The sequence below is a fragment of the Onychostruthus taczanowskii genome, unplaced genomic scaffold (assembly GCF_017590055.1).
Source record: "Onychostruthus taczanowskii isolate IOZ18803 unplaced genomic scaffold, ASM1759005v1 scaffold17, whole genome shotgun sequence".
In the NCBI taxonomy this organism is placed as follows: Eukaryota; Metazoa; Chordata; class Aves; order Passeriformes; family Passeridae; genus Onychostruthus; species Onychostruthus taczanowskii.
Genome location: NW_024498906.1, coordinates 13,318,477 through 13,334,920, shown reverse-complemented (window position 1 = coordinate 13,334,920; position 16,444 = coordinate 13,318,477). Strand labels below are relative to the sequence as shown.

Genomic DNA, 16,444 nt, shown 5'->3' with positions numbered 1-16,444 from the left:
GCTTTTGATCCATGGAAGGGATACAAAGCAAAGCTCAGAATAAAAGCCCTGTGAGAAAGAGAGGATCTCCTGTAATCTATCCTGAGAGGTTCATTCAGCTTGCTTTGGGTGTTAGTGCTCTCCAGTAGCTTGCAAAATATGCTGAAGGAAAGAAGTGATAACTAGCCAAGTCTGACTGGCAAATTAAAATTGGCATCAAGCTGGCCTGCCTTAGGCATTTGGCTGCCCTGCTTAAACTGCAGCACATGTGTGCTGGCACATGCACCCTCAAATGTGCCAAGCCAACAATATGTTTGCTCTCTTCCAGGGGTGTGTATCTGTCAGCTCTGACTGCAGCAGTGATAAGTGTGAAGCAGCCATGAAGCCACATGGCTCATTTTCCCCCCCATGTCATCTGCCTGCCCAGCCATCCTTCCTCCTCCTTCCTTCCCATCAACTTAATGCTTCTAATTTCTGGCAGTTTATCTTCTGCCTCCCTTGACCTCACATTTTATAAGTACTCTTTTGGAATTCCAAGAAACAGATTTCCATGTTGTTCAGATTTCCTCCTGGAACACTACAGTAAAAAGTTCAAATAAAAGTCATTATTCAGAGCATTTCCATTAATGTTAAAATTATGTGCTTTACAGTCAACATGCAGAGTATTCAGTATTTTAATACAAGAGCAATTTAATGCTGGCTATGGCAAAGAAAAGCCTTTTTCCTCTAAGGGAAAAAGAACCCCATTTCTTGGAACATTAAGGTTAGAGAATGATAATCACTAGAATTCAAATGGAGAACACACTTGTGATTTTTATAAGGGTTATTTTTCTGCCTCTATACCTCTCACCTAAACTTGGACTTCAGCCTTTTAAAATATGTTTTCAAATTTATCTAGGCATTGCATTCTGATACTCACCTGGCAAACCACCCTCAACCTACTGCCTGGTGAGGTAACATTTCATGGGAAAATGCTATGATGTTTGTGAAAACCATTCTTACAAACCACTGGTGTTCCTTCATGTCCTGAGTGTCACTAGGAAAAGGCCTAATATCCTCAAAATCCTCAAGATATCACCTATGTCCTCAGCTCTATTAATTTTTGCTTCATCTGCTGTTACACACTTGCACTTTGGGAAAAGGCTGTTGGGGTCATGGTACCTGCTGGGTAACAAAGCTGATTTTGTTGGTCACAGTGGACACATGGAGATGCAAAACCATCCCCAGATATTAGCAGTGGGTGCTGTCAGCTTCCCAGCACTCTGCCCAGGGATTTTGAAGATGTGCAGACCCCAAGTCTTCTTTGAAGATTTCTTCCACCCCCTGACTGACTCCAGAAGAGCCTGTGAACTCTTGTCAAGCTGATTTAGCAGGACATGGATCTGTCTCATTTCCAGGGTCAGCCCTGGTCAGAGCTGGCTTGGGCATTTCTGAACTGGGCTCCATCACTCCCAGAAAAGGTGCACCTGAAATTCCTACAAATCCATCCACACCAGTGCGTGCAGCCAGCCAGGATCCCCAATGGGATCTCTCCCTTTTAGGAGACTCCTGTTGTGCAGTGAACCTCCACAGCCCTGCTCACTCCTTCCAACTTTAAACCATGGTAAGTTGATCACATTTGAGGTTTCTCTGGTTCTACTGATGCAGCTTTCCACTTCTGCTGGCACCATTCAGTAGCTGTGGCCCCACAGCCCACCAAGAATCCAACTGCCAGCCAAGAAACACCAGGTAAGGCTGGTGACAAAGCAGCTCAGACCTTTCTGTCAGTCATTTGGACACTCAGTCTCAGTGTTAAAGATATTAAATGCACACCTCCAAACTTTTTGGCAGAGCTAGATAGTCTGTGTTTCCAAGATATGATGCCCTCCTACCTGGTGCCACCCTTCTCACCACCTCCTTGTCTCAGCCCAGGGATCTCTGAGGTCTCCAAGGTCAGACAGAAGGACACCAGATTTTGCAAGTTTTTTTACTTTCTTCTTTTTCCTTTTGTTTCTTACTTTCATCTCTCACAAAAGAGCTCTCTAACATCATTCTGTCTGCTGTTACAGCACTCTCAGTGTCAGCTACACCACTGGTTAAGGTCATGTTTCATGCACTCTAGACTAAGGTGAGAATGCAAGAACATTCAGTGTCTGTAAAGTAATACTTTTTTTAAGAGGAAAGACAGTTCAGCTGTAACTAATATTCAAGTCATGTAGGCAAACAATTTTCATTTCTTCTCTGACTAAACTTGTGCTTCTCCCTCCAAATTCCATGTTAGTGCATAAATAAGGCTTTATCCCTCTTGATGAGGTATGAATTGATGAGGTGAGACAGCACCAGCCAAAGACCTATGTGACACCTGCCCCATTTACCTCTAAGCAGACTTAGAGGAAGCAGACATGGAGAGTGGGGATAAACTGTGACCCCAAATCCTGTCATTTACAATATTTCACAACTGATTTTCTTTGCAGTTGCTAGCCATTTATTTTCCTAACAAGACTAATGTTTACAGTCTGTTTCCCACCTCTTTTTTATAAGAGAACTAGAGGTTGGTTTTCTGAATTAAAATTAGAAGACAAAGTTAAAAAGGGATTATTTGTAATTTGATCTAGTTTATTGGTATCTAGCCTTTTTTTATTTTATTTAGAAACCCAATACCCAAACAACTGAAGAAACAGAAGATATTTCCTTAGAAAGAGGGGAATGCATGTTTATCTTCCTGAGATGATCCTGTGCCTTGCAGAGAACATGGCTCAGGGAATTTAAGGTTCTGTTGCCAAGTGAGAGGCTGAAGGAAGGAATTGCTTTCCTCCATCCTCTTCAGCCAGTGGGGTGTCTCAGGATTGACAGACCCAGTGTTTACCCCACTCTGTTACAAGCTCTTCCATAGCTGAGTTAGAGGCAAAACATGCAAACACATTTTCCAAGCCATGTTTTCCCACAAAAAACTGAGACAGACAAGAGCAAATGGCAGTTTGGAAATCAAATATTTTATTCAAATTAAAAAAAAAAAAAAAAAAAAAAAACAAAAAAAAACAAAAAAAAACCACCAGCAGGGGCTGCAGGCAAATCTTTAATGGAAATGCCACTGCTATTCCTGAAGTTAACTGCTACTTTACACCACATTTCATCACTAGCATGATCTAGATAATGTAATAACTGTTGGATGATGACTCCTATAAGCTTGCCAATTCATTACAAATTTAGGGATATTGGACTGGAAACTAATATTCCTCTGCAACCTGAAATTATATTGTACTGTCAAGTCCTGCAGCATGAAGGTTGGAATAAGTTACTCTTTTACAAGGAAACATGACATCAAAGCACACTATTAAAGCTAAATGTCCTTTTTTAGTGTGTTGCCTGAATCTGTTGGCATTCTATACATGGCAAGAAAACCCATGAGCTTCTGCCAGTGTCATCAAATTAAGATCAATTTCCAACATCACTTCTAAGTGCTATTTTAGAAGATGCTTGATCCCACTGAAACCACACTGATGGAAAGAGTAGGCAAAGTGACAGATGTAAAACTTATTGTTCTCCCTTCTTCCTCCTCTTTTGAGCTGCAATTTACCACTCAGCTAATAAATAGATGTGAGTTAAAATTAAAAACTGATGTTCATGTGCTTATCGATCCCACCCCCATCCTGTAACAGCTGCAGAATTTCCTCCTCCTCTCTGCCATGTTCTTGCTGGGGTTTTTAGAGCTGCAGTGTTTTTGTACCTACTGTGGGTATAAGGCAAATAATTAACAATTGGGGATGTGGCAATATCTGAAAAATGCAACCAGAAGGGCTCCCCCAAGGTGGGGGGCTGGCTCAGACACCCACCAGGACTGGAAACACCAGAGCAGAGAACAGGAGCTCCTCTACACAAATATGGTGTGTTCTTCCCTTACAAAAAGCAGATCTCCGATTTCGTGCCATCAGGATTATGGTTGTATAACCCTCCCTTGTGTTCACGTGGTTCCAAGATGCTAAATACCATTTCAATGGAATGGTTTCAAGAAAATTCAGGAGAACAACCCAGGGAGAACCCCAGTTTTACCTTTAACCACCTGAAGCAGACACAGTTCCAGCCAAAATCCTCCACTTACACCTAACATTTCACACATTGCCTGCCCTTCTCCAACAGCCTCCTGCTGAACACACCTGTCCAGAGGGACAGGGACATGTTTCAGGTTCTCCCTCAGGAAAAGGACACTCTCTCCAAGCCTGCCTGCTGTGGGACATGCCCAACCCATGGGGTATCACTTGTTGGAAAGCAGAGGCTGCCTTGCTGATGGGTGTGTTAGAGACACATCTCAGGCAATGGTGAAGCTCCTTTTTCAGAAGGGCATCTTTGACCCCAGAGTTATCCCCACGTCAGCCTGCATCTTTGCTGAGCTGGCTGCTCAGACACCTCCCAGTGAGGGTGGTCTGAGCTCCAAAGGAAGATTGAGCTCTCCAGGCTGCAGAGCAGAGCTGCATGAGCACAGCCACCAGGACAGCTCACCCCCCAGGAACACCCTGCACCTCCCCGTTACAGGACACACAAACACCCTCCATGACCCCTTTGAAGGTGGGCACAGCACCATGGGTGTGTTGCAGACACACCTCAGGCACTGGTGATTTTCAGAATGGCATCTTTGACCCCAGAGTTATCCCCACGTCAGCCTGCATCTTTGCTGAGCTGGCTGCTCAGACACCTCCCAGTGAGGGTGGTCTGAGCTCCAAAGGAAGATTGAGCTCTCCAGGCTGCAGAGCAGAGCTGCATGAGCACAGCCACCAGGACAGCTCACCCCCCAGGAACACCCTGCACCTCCCCGTTACAGGACACACAAACACCCTCCATGACCCCTTTGAAGGTGGGCACAGCACAGCAGGGGCTGCAGGATTCTGGTGCCAACCTAAGACAAATGGAAAGAGCCTGGTGTAGCTCAAAGAAGCAAAAATTTAGTGTTGTTTTCAAAGCTTGATCAAAAATTCTGCATTTATGCAGAGATCAAGCCCCCAGCTCTTCACCTTCCCAACTAAGAGAGTCAGACCCTAACAGCTCTCTGAATTTCATGTGCCTGGCTGCTTGACACCTGTTCCCAAAGGAAAGCCAGAATATTCTTGCTGCTGTCTGGCAACCAGGCTGATTCTCAAATATAAAAGGCTGCTGGCTCAAAGTACACACCACTCAAGGGGTACACATCAGCACCCTGGCAATCAGTGCTGCACTTCACTCACATTGCACAAGGATCTTCAGCCCATGTTCTTCAATCATAGGTGCCTCAGGCAATCAAAAAGTGATTTCCCAAATGGCTCTCCTAAACTCACACATCTAAAAGACATGTATTAAAGCTGATCTTGTCCCCTACACCAGCAAAACCACTCTGACCCTTTAAAATCAAAAGGAAATAAATGCATCCAAGGCAATCTCTGCTGGAGACTCCTCATCAAATATGAGCCAGCAATGTGCCTTGGTGGCCAAGAAGGCAATGGCATCCTGGCCTGCATTAGGAATGGTGTGGCCAGCAGGAGCAGGGCACTGGTGAGACAGCATCTTGAATACTGTGTCCAGCTCTGGGCCCTCAGCTTAGGAAGGATGTTGAGATGCTTGAACGTGTCCAGAGGAGGGCAACAAGGCTGGTGAGGAGCTTGGAAGACAAGCCCTAGGAGGAACGTTTGAAGGAGCTGGGGTTGTTTAGCCTGGAGAAGAGGAGGCTTGGAGGTGACCTTATTGCTCTCTACACCTTCCTGAAGGAGGCTGTAGGCAGGTGGGGTCAGTCTCTTCCACTGGGCAGCACTGACAGAACCAGAGGACACAATCTCAGCTACGTCAGGGAAGGTATAGGTTGGATATTAGGAAAAAATGTTTCACCAAAAGAATAATGAAGTACTGGAATGCTCTTCCCAGAGAGGTGGTGGAATCACCATCTCTGGGATGTGTTTAAAAACAGGCTGGACATGGCACTTGGTGCTATAGTCTAGATTCTGAGTTGAGGTGTTAGGATCTTAGAAGTCTCTTCCAGCCTCGTTATTCTGTGATCCCTGAGCCACTGGAGCAGCACCCAGGGCTGCAACACCACATTGTTTAAGTGCTCTCCTTCCTAAGCCCAGAGCTGATTCCCGATGACAACCACGAACATTCCACACAGAAGGCAAGAGTGAACATCATAAAAACGTCTGTGTGATTGAATGCTTCTTGTGAAGCCTCATGGCAGGGGAATACCACGACCCAACATCATCTGCAACATGTCAGGATAGTTAAATGACTGACCAGATGACAGGATTCCCTGGGTGAATCGAGTTTGTGCCAGATGCGAGTCTAGAGGCTCACTGGTACAACTGCTGACTGTGAATAAAGATTTGGCACTGGTTTGTGGGCACACTAACCAAGATCTCTTCCCTCAGTTCAGCCTGTGTGACTGGAGATCTTTAATGGAAGCCAGGCTGCCTCTCATGGCTGCTCATTGACAGCAGCTGATACTTTTCAGCACAGCTCTCCTCTCTGGGCTCATTAAAAACAACAGAGAACAGCCACAGACCTACAGAAAAGGCTCCCCACTTATTTGAGGACAGACTTTCACAGTTAAAAACATGTTTCAGTATACACTGACATTTCCAAGGAATTCCCATACAGCTAAGGGACATGTCTGCCACTAAACCAGGCAGCAGGAAGCATAAATCACAATTTGCAAAGCCACTAGGTCAACTCTTACACCTCACATTCCCACTGACTACTTGTAGGGCCAGACTTCTGCCCAGCAAAAGGAACTCATTAAACACATTTGCAAATACTGCAAAGAAGGGAATGTAATGGTCTTCCTGCAGAAAAGGTCCTTATCCTTCCTGAAAAAATATAAGATAGCTGTTAGAAAATAGAAAAGTGCTACAGTCAGATGAATAACTGCTTCCTTTTCATCTTTTTCTTCCAGGAGATTGGTGATCACAGAATGGTTTGGGTTAGAAGGGACCTTAAAGATCATCTTGTTCCACCCCTTGCCATGGGCAGGGACACCTCCCACTATCCCAGGCTGCTCAGAGCCACATCCAGCCTCTCCTTGGGCACTTCCAGGGATCCAGGGGCAGCCACAGGTGCTCTGCACAACCTGTTGAAGACCCTCAGCACACTCATCAATCACCCTAATCACAGCCCATAAACAGGAAAGAAGTTAATTTTGCTTGAAGCAGTAAAATGAGAATTCATGCAAAGTCTCAGTAAATAACTCAGGGAGATGAAAGCTCTTTCCAGAGATCTGTGACTGCATTTCCAGCGCTGCTCAAATCCAGGCAGTTGGTAACAAAGCAAGAAAAAAACACCTTCCCACCCTCCCAACTCTGTTGTATGTGGGATAATCTACTGAAGGCTCTAATTGAGCCTCTTTTCAATCACCCTGTCCACAGATATTTTTTTAATCAGATTAAGCCAAAAATAAAAATAGCTTTCAATTGCAGCATTGCAAGACAAAAACCACTGAGATCCCCCCGCCCCTCAACAGCTATCCAAGAGCTTCCCTTCTGTTCAGGGGTTTTTTGCCTCATTTTTTAACCATCTTTTGCAGTGAGATGATTTGGGGTGGTGCAGTTCTCTCCTTTGCCTTTTGGGGAAGAGCTGACAGCAAGGAACAGCAAGGAGGCTTTTCTTCACTGGAGCTGGGAGTGATTGACTCCCCAGTTTTGTCAGGGGAATGACAGCAGCACTGAAGACACCGAGTGCAGTGCTCAGAGTCACAGGCACAGGATGCAGCTCTGCACCAGGGAAACATCTCCCAGCTCCAGGGGTTTGCCAGGAATACAGCTCTGTCAGGCACCAACAAATGCACTGGGAATAAAGAATCCCTGTGCTGGTAGCAGGGAGGATCTTTATCTTCACTGTGTCTCTTCAAATCCAAAAGGAAATCAGTCTAATTCAAATTATGAAAGGCAATTACTGAGCAAATACAAGCCAGCACAAAGCTGGGACAAGAATCCTCGTATAGTTATAGCAGGTACAGCAGCACCACCCAAGCATCACTCCTCTCCATAAAATTTCCCCCCAAATTATAAATTTGAAGTAAATTTTAGTCCTGCTGCATCTCACAGCAGGCTTCAGCCAACCTGGGCAAAGTCACAGTGACTGAAACAAAAACAAACAAAAAAAAAAAATTAAAAAAAACACCCAAAACAAAACAAAAAAACCAAGCAAAAAAGCCCCAAACTTCCTTTGCATGAACCCCAGCCAGGTGACAGAAATACAGGCAGCAGCAGAGGAGAGGATTCTTATGAAGAGCTCCCTGTGCCTGATCCCTGCAGGCAGCAGAGATGAGGATTTCCTCTGCTCTCCCCACCTGGCATGACCTGAAAGCCAAAATGTGAGCTGCTCCTCACAAATCCCTGCACCACAGACCAGGCTGCTCCTGCTTTTCATCTCTGCTTTACACCTCGTGGAAAACCACAGCTGAGTGTAACACCTGCACAGAAAAGAGTCACAGCTTACCCCGTGTCACTCTCAATTTTGCTTCTAAAAAAGGAAAATCCCATTTGTTAATGGAGTAGCAGGTGTTTTGTAACAAACAGCCTCCAAAAATAGGTGCTGGGTTACAGGTACCTCTGCTGATTCCCAAAGAATGAGCTGAGCTGGAGAATGTGGGATCTCTCAGCCGAGTCTAAGGAGTCATTCTGTCTAATAACACATTTAACTAAAAAAATTTCTAGTCGGAACTTTTCTGCTACAGAGAGAAAAAAATCCCCACAAGTGCAAAATTTCAGCTTATTTATTTACAAGGGGACAAGTGATCCTTACATGTTTGGCACTATTTACATTTTTTCGCCTCGATTGTAATCCTTCTCAGGACGCTACTTACAAAGTTTACATCAGCACCCAACCAAAACCAGAGCGGTTTTTTCCATGAGCTCTACCAGGCAACTTTCCCACAACTTAACGAAACCCTCCTTCCAACACAGCAAAGCGCTGGGCAGCTATGACACAATTACCGCGGATTTTTAATTAGGATTCTCCATCGTCGTGCCTGGTCCTTCAAAGGGCAAAACCCGCACCTTGCCTTACGCTCTGCAGGCGCGCCCACGAGGAAATGCTGAGACCCCCTCCCGGGACCTCCGCAGCGTTCCCTCCCCGGCTGCCGAGGTGACACTGACCCGCTGTCCTGTCCCCTCCCCGGTTCCCTCATGTCTCACTCACCTCGCTCATGTCGCGACAGTGACGGCGTGACAGTGGCAGCAGCCCCGCCGGCGCTCAGCGCTCCCGCCGCCCCGCGACGCGCGTTAAGAAGCGGCGCCGCGCGCCCGGCCCGGCCCGCGCCAGCCAATCAGCGCCGCGCGCGCGCGGGCCCCACCCAATCCCCGCGCTCGCCGCATCCCGAGAGCGCGCGGCGCCCCCTGGCGGCCCTCAGAGCCCTCACGGCCGGGAGCGCTCCCCGCGTCCTCCTCCTCCTCATCCTCCTCTTTTTTTCTTCCTTTTCTTCCTCCTTTTCCTCCTTTTCTTCCTCTTCCCCATTCCCTCCGCACTTCCCCGAGTGTCCGGCACCATGCGCGCCACTCTGAGGTGGCTTCAGGGCATCCCCACAGGGGAGAGACACGCACTCGCTGTGTGCTGGAGGCAGCCCGGCAATGGGGAATTATTGCGGCAGATCGGATGAATAAATTAAATGGGGAACGCTTTTGGGTTTTTTACGGTGAGGGTGGCGAGGCACTGGAACAGGTTTGCCTGGGAGGTTGTGGATGCCTCAAGCCTGGCAGTGTTCAAAGGCAGGTCGGAGCCTTGAGCAGCCTGGCATGGTGGAAGGTGTCCCATGGCAGAGGGGTTGGGGCGAAATGATCTTTAAGATCCTTTCCTAACCCCTTTAATGTCCTGCGATCCTATAAACCAGGCAGGGAATCACTGCTCTGATCCCCCCCTGCCTTTCCTCTCTGTCTCATCAGTCTTGCTGCCATCCCTGTTAAAATATACAGCATTTCTTCCACAGATACACGGAAAACAGCCCTTTCTGTCGTTTCTCTGAATGGTTAATTAAAGCAAGACTTTGGGATGTGTGCTGCTGTGCTCCAGCATCCGTCCTTTGATGGAACACAATCGCTATATTTGGCAATATACACACACTCAGATGCTCTGACTCACGTATCTGTGAAGATATATAGGTTCAATTAGCTCTGGGAATGCACTTAACTCCCTCAAATTTTTCTCAAATCAATAAAAAAGTTAAAGTATTATGTTGGAGAGCCCAAGAAGCTTGACAAGCCCTCCCACTTCCAGGGACTACCTTGCAGCAGCCTCCTCTCTTCGCCAACATGTCTTCAGGGCCGGTATTAATAGAGGCAGGGAAATAAACTTGATGAGAAATCACATTTTCCCTTGGAGCTGGAGAGGCAGGAGGGGCTGGGATCCTTCACCTGAGGATGAGGAGGCTCCACAGGCAGTGGAACCAGGGGTGTGTATCCTGGGAATATTTTAGGGATGCTGGCCAAATACATAGGGATGGGATCAGGACAGCTGAAGCAAAATTGGAGCTCAATTTGGCAAGGGATGTGAAAAACAATAAGGGCTTCTACAAGTGTGTTGGCCAAAAAAAGGAGGAGAAAAGAAAATTTACCCTTTTTGGAAACAAAACAGGAAATCCGAGGTACTGAACACAATTTTTTCCTCTTTCATTATACCACTATTCCCAGGACATCCACCAGCATCTGGCATTTTTTTTAAATTTACATGAATTGTCCCAGATTTTGGTGTGAGTGGCCCAAGCAGGCAACAAACATGGTAAGAGTTCACTGCATGAGCAGCTTCAGGAGCTGCCTTGTGAGGACCCAAAATAAAGATGATGAAGTTTAGCCCCTGACGAAGCTGTGTTTCATGTGACACCGTTTTCCAGTGAAGAGAAATTGTGGGTGTATTGCATTAGTATTCCTGTTCTGACAGGAGTGCCACTGGTCTGTCAGCTTATGGATACAAGGCACAATGCTAACATAAATTATTAACAGAGTATTGCTGATCAAAGGGCTCCCAGTGTCATGGGAAGGGATACAAACCACTGAGAGGAAATCTGTTCAGGTCCCTTTGACTCTGAGGGGGAATCACGTCGGTCTCGCTCTTCACCCTCAAAATAAATGTGTCAAATCCAAGCAGAAAATCTCCTGGTGATAATTCAAGCTGTGTGCCCCGAGAAGCAGGTTAGCAGAGAAAGCTCTTTGCACTAAATGCTGCAGAAGAACCTACAAAATCCTTATTTTCTGATCTGTTTGGAGGAGGTCACAGTTTCAAGGGAGGCACCCTGGAGAGCACGCTGAACTGTGTCGAGGAGGTGGCACTCTGGAAACACAGCACCCAGCCTGGTGCCTCTTCTAGGGGACAATGCTGAGGTGTGGCAGTGCCCTCCAAGCAGTGACTCCGCTCTGAGGACAATTTGCACATTTTGTGGTGCGCAGACACAGTAAAAGGTGCATTATCTGCCCTCAGACAGGTTCCTGAGTGAGCACAGAGCTCCCCTCTGCCAGGGAAAGCCTTTGACCTGCAGAGATGCAGCTGTTCTCTCTCTCCCTCTAAATCTTGTTCCCTGCCTCCCAGCTTTGCATGTCATAGCTGCAGAAAATTTCTGGAGCCAGCCAGAGCAATCCACACATGAACTTCGGGCTGAAATGCTCTGTGCCTCTCCTACTTCTCAGTGCAGACCTGCTGAACTTAATTATTCTTCAATTCACAAACACAGACGCACAGATGCCTCCAAATCGTGGGTCTAACCATCTTAAATGGACAAATCCCAAGTTCTGGGAATGCAGCAGCAACCTGAGCTTTTCCAAAGGTTCTTACAATAAAGGTAGCTCTAGTAGTTGTTTTATTTATACCATGCCATTTATGCTGAATGATGGCACCGTATTTTAGTTTTGAGGTACCCCTCTCCCTGTCAGCCTTTCTAACCCATGGCAATCCCTCAATTTCAAGGTGTCCCAAAGTTCTGCTTTTACTTAAGTGCACAGCTAAGTAGTAGCACTTCTAAGTACAGAAAATATTCTAAGCAATCTATTTTCAAGAGCCATTATATTCTGAAAATTGACTATTAAAATACCACCTTCTTATTCATCAAGTCTGCACTCAGTGTGTGTTCAATCTTGTCTGCTGGCATATGACTGCAATTTTACTGCCTTTTACTCCCACTTACCTGAAAAATTCAGCAGAGACAAGAGAAGAGAAGAGAATCTGAGCTGGGTGTTGGAACAGAAAGGCTCTCAGGCTTTCAAGGAGCTTCACCTGTTTGAGGGGACTCAGGATGGCTCTTCTTTGCCAGACTGTGCAATCCATAATTGGAGAAGCGTATGCCAAAGTGTGGGAATGATTTGGGTTGGAAGGATCTTAAAGATCATCTTGTTCCAAACCCCTGCCGTGGGCAGGGAATCTTCCACTACATCATGTTGCTCAGAGGCCCAGAGAGCTTTCAGTTCCAGGGGTGGGGAGTCCACAACCTCTTGGGCAACCTGTGCCTGGACCTCACCACCCTCACAGGGAAGAATTTCTTCCCAACATTCCACCCATCCCTGCCCCCTGTCAGTTTGAATCCATTCCCCCTTGTCCTGTCAGTACATGTGAAAAATCCCTCTCCAGCTCTCTTGGAGCCTCCAGGAAGGGGCTCTAAAGTCTTTTCTTCAGCCCCAACTTCCTCAGCCTTTCCTCACAGGAGAGGTGCCCCTCTGGTGCTGTATTTGTACCAGGAGAGAGCAGACTGTGTGCTCAGTGTTTGTCACCGACAGCGACACACAACTGCACAGTCTCGCTTTGCTTTCGATCCCACCACTGAAATTGTCTGCAAAGTGAAGTGGTTTGATCACAAGCACAGAATTGCTCCAGAAGAGACAAAACCACAGGATCCTTCAGTTGGAAAAGACCTCCAAGACCATCAAGCCCCAGCTGTGCCCAACGCCCCTCTTGTCACCCAGCCCAGAGCTCTGAGTGCCATGTCCAGGCCTTCCTTGGACACCTCCAGGATGGGGACTCCAAACCTCTCTGAGCAGCCCCTTCCAGGGTCTGACCACCCTTTCCAGGAAGAAAATCCTCCTGATGTGCAACCTGAGCCTCCCCGGGCCCAGCCTGAGGCCATTTCCTCTTGTCCTGTCACTTGTCACCTGGGAGCAAAGCCTGACCCTCACCTGGCACCAAACTCCTTTCAGGAGGTACCACAGAGTGCAGGGGAAGATCTCCCCTCAGGCTGCTGTATTTTTCAGTCAAAATTTGATTCAAATCAAATCCAAAAAGATCAAAATGAAAATACGGCTGTGCCTTGAACAGCATTCCAAATTCCATCAGAGCAGAACTGCTCTGCTTGGTAGAATACATTTGAATTCGACTGTGACTGCAAAAACTGAAGTTTCTCAGCATTTGAAATTGGTACAGTGAAGTGAAACCTCTGCCTCTTGCTGGTTTTACACTATGAATTTTTAAAGAGAAGGAACAATTTCACACAAACTTCCCGGGAAAAAAAAAAAGTTCATGTTGAAGGTGAAATTAAGGATGTTGATTTCAAATGGAAAGCTTTTGTTTCAGAAAGATGTATGCTTTTGAATCCTAGAAAGCAGGAGAGGATCTGGATCACAGCCTTAATCACAGAATATGCTGTGATTATAGGCTTTGGTGGCAATAGATTTAACAAGCATACCTCAGATGCTGGATGATGGATGACTGGTCATCTCAGACTTATCAGCTAATTTGCCCAAGAAAAAATCTAAAGAGACAGTTTCCACAGCTGATCTGCCATTAGTATGCCTTCTTACCTTTTAATTAAGAAGCTAATGGCTGTGGGGTAGTTAATCAACAGCATACCTTTAAAGATCTGGGCCTGAGGGCCTTTGTTACAAGCTAACCCTTTGTTCCCATGCAAGAGGAATGAGTCAATGGCTCCAACAAAATCTTATCGCTGTCGTTGTCACAAAGATATCAAATATAATTTGAAAAATTGAGTCTTTTCTCAGGAGAGTTACAAGACATGACTTACTGTAGAGTGTGAGTCATTTTCCATCCTAAAAAAATACAGCCCAAAAACCAATCACCCAAATATATGTGTCAATTCTTCTGTCTGGCCAAAGAGTTTTGACGGATTTAATTCAGAGCTGTGTCCTTAACTTGGACAGACTTGTAAAGAAAACCATTCTCAGTTTAAGCCAAACTCCCTAAACTTTTGAAAGCCTGAGGAATGTTCTGGGGTTTGAGTCCTCGACTGGCTCAGCTCTGCAGAGGATGTGAAGATGTGGAGACTCAGATGTTACCTGGCGCTTACCTGTGGCAGTTCCCCTCTTAATTAGAAGGTAAAAAGACATCATAATTACCAGTTAACAATTTTCAATCTCTGTACAGGCAAAGGAATTAATGTGATTTAAAAGATCCACAATTATAACTTGTGATGTGGAGAGATAAGGAAGTTTTAAGTAGATTTGTTCCCTTACTTTACTTCAGTGAGTTTGGGGAGGTTAAGGGCAAATTCTCAGGGAGTCTCTTCCCTAAATCCTTGTTCAGATAATGGATTTAGAAGGCTCCCAGCTTCAAAAGGGCTGAGGTAACACTCCTATCGGTATTAACCTCTGGGAGGACCTTAGGGATCCCATCCTTTTCTCCTGCCCTAGCTGCAGAGAACTGGTTTGGCCAAAAAGGAGACTCCATCCACCAAGCACCACCCAGCAGTGCTGCTGGGACTGGGGGAGCTGCTGGATTATTATTTTTCTTGGTCTCTGTAATAGCAAAAAGCTGAGGTTCAGAAGAGCTTCTCTCTTCTTCTTTGTCTTTCATCTTTTAGACAGAGCACAGCCCCCAAAACAACCTCTGATCTTTGTGTCGTAGCAGTCCCAAAATTTGCCAGACTTTTTACAGGAAAAAGAATAATCAAGTTGAGACATCCAAACCCTTTCTTTCCACTTCATCCAGAAACCTTTTTATTGCTGTGTTGACAGTAATTACACATAACATATTCCAGTAAAAGGAAGCTAAAGTCACCAGGTCAAGTGATGCATAGTTAGTGGCTGCCAAAAGAGGAAACAAGTATGAACTCACTTCATCTCTGCTCTTCCCTCATGAAAATACATGTTGGGATTCCTCACTTTCTCAGAGGGCAAAAAATGCCTCTACTGTGCAGGATGGGCAGGGATAGGGCATGGATCAGGACAGAGCATTTTGCTGGAGAGGGAAAACCCTTATCAGTGTAAGGCTCACACATAAGAAGGCCAGTGAACAGCAGGAGTTGTCACTATTGTTAAATCCCTTCTTTGAAATATATTTATGGACTGATAAGTGAAGTTTGGCAGTTCTCAGCCTCAGCTGCTGGGGCCTTTTTTTCCCTTGCATGCCTGATTTTTGAACAGAGCCAGTTAGAATTAATGTTACATACAACATGGGCTGGAGGTAGGAAGCATGAAATGGGCTTGATACTTCAAGAGGCCCTATCAAGGTTTATTTTCTACACTCGGTTTATTCACAAAGTAGAATCTCTTCCACTTAGCAAGGTAAAGGTATTTACTCAACATTCAGAAATTGAGCCAGTCAAGGGAAAGGTGAGCTCAGCACTTTTTAATTTCTGAGCTGTGAAGTGCAACAACAGACTGAGACACATTGGGCTGCCTTGTAGAAATACCCATTTAGCAATGGGCATAGTCAGATACCCAAAACCAGGCACTTTAGCACAGCCTGTTCTGTCCCACTGAGTTAAATCTCTCCTTTTAGCCATGCTTGGTTTGCTGAGAGGAGTGTGAGGCATGGAAAGGAAAGGAAACATAAAATAAGCTACCAAAAAAAAATGATCCTGTTCAGCATCTAAAGACCTAAGATGATGAATAGGTGCAGCTAATTTGGCTGAATCTTTTTTAATGATAGTCTTTGCAATTTTTTATGTTAAAAATGATAAAATGGAGGTGGAAATAAAAGCAACTCCCTGCTGACTGATGGAAAAGGATGACCCCTCACTTTTAACAGAAATAAATGCTTAGTTCCCTTTCCTTCATCTTTCTTCTGCAATGTCTGTGTTACCAATAATAACACCTCATTTAGCTATTTCCTATGGGCTTATGGTGACATTTCAGCTTAATGGTTGATGACTTTTCTGAGGCCCTTGCCCACCTTGTATCCTTGCTAGAAAGTGCTCTCTCTGAGCCAGTCTCTTTATTTGAGGTATTATTAAGTGAAGGTTCTTGCAAAGGTCAGCACAACTCTAAAATAGATTCACGTTCACAAAAGGGAAGTGGTTCTCTGTCCTGGCTCACCGTGGTGCCACTTTATTCAGAGTTTTCCATGGTGGTATTTCCAAAGCGCCATCAGAAAGTGAGGTTGGGAGGTCTGAGCTCTTGGGGATCTTTCTGCAGACCACAAAAGGGAAGTTTCCCCTGAGGTAATTTCAGGACATAACTGACCATCCTGATTTGTGCCCTGCCAGAGCATCTCCCACTCCCTCCCCCTCCCTCTCCTTTTAACTTTCTACTCAGGTGAGGGAAAAAAAGATCCCAAACCTATTTTTTTTTGTCATTGTGGCTACACCCCTAAGAGCTGACACAGAAAC

The 16,444-nt window shown here is 45.7% G+C and overlaps 1 protein-coding gene across 1 annotated transcript in view; it reads right to left on the bottom strand.

Moving 5' to 3' along the window:
* PCP4 (Purkinje cell protein 4) overlaps positions 1 to 9,216 on the bottom strand; it is a 48,587-nt gene extending 39,371 nt beyond the window's left edge. The window contains exon 1 of the mRNA XM_041399817.1: positions 9,109 to 9,216. Coding sequence (XP_041255751.1) covers positions 9,109 to 9,117 — 9 coding nt within the window. The 5' untranslated portion in view covers positions 9,118 to 9,216. The remainder of the gene's footprint in view (positions 1 to 9,108) is intronic.
* Positions 9,217 to 16,444: the final 7,228 nt, after the last annotated feature.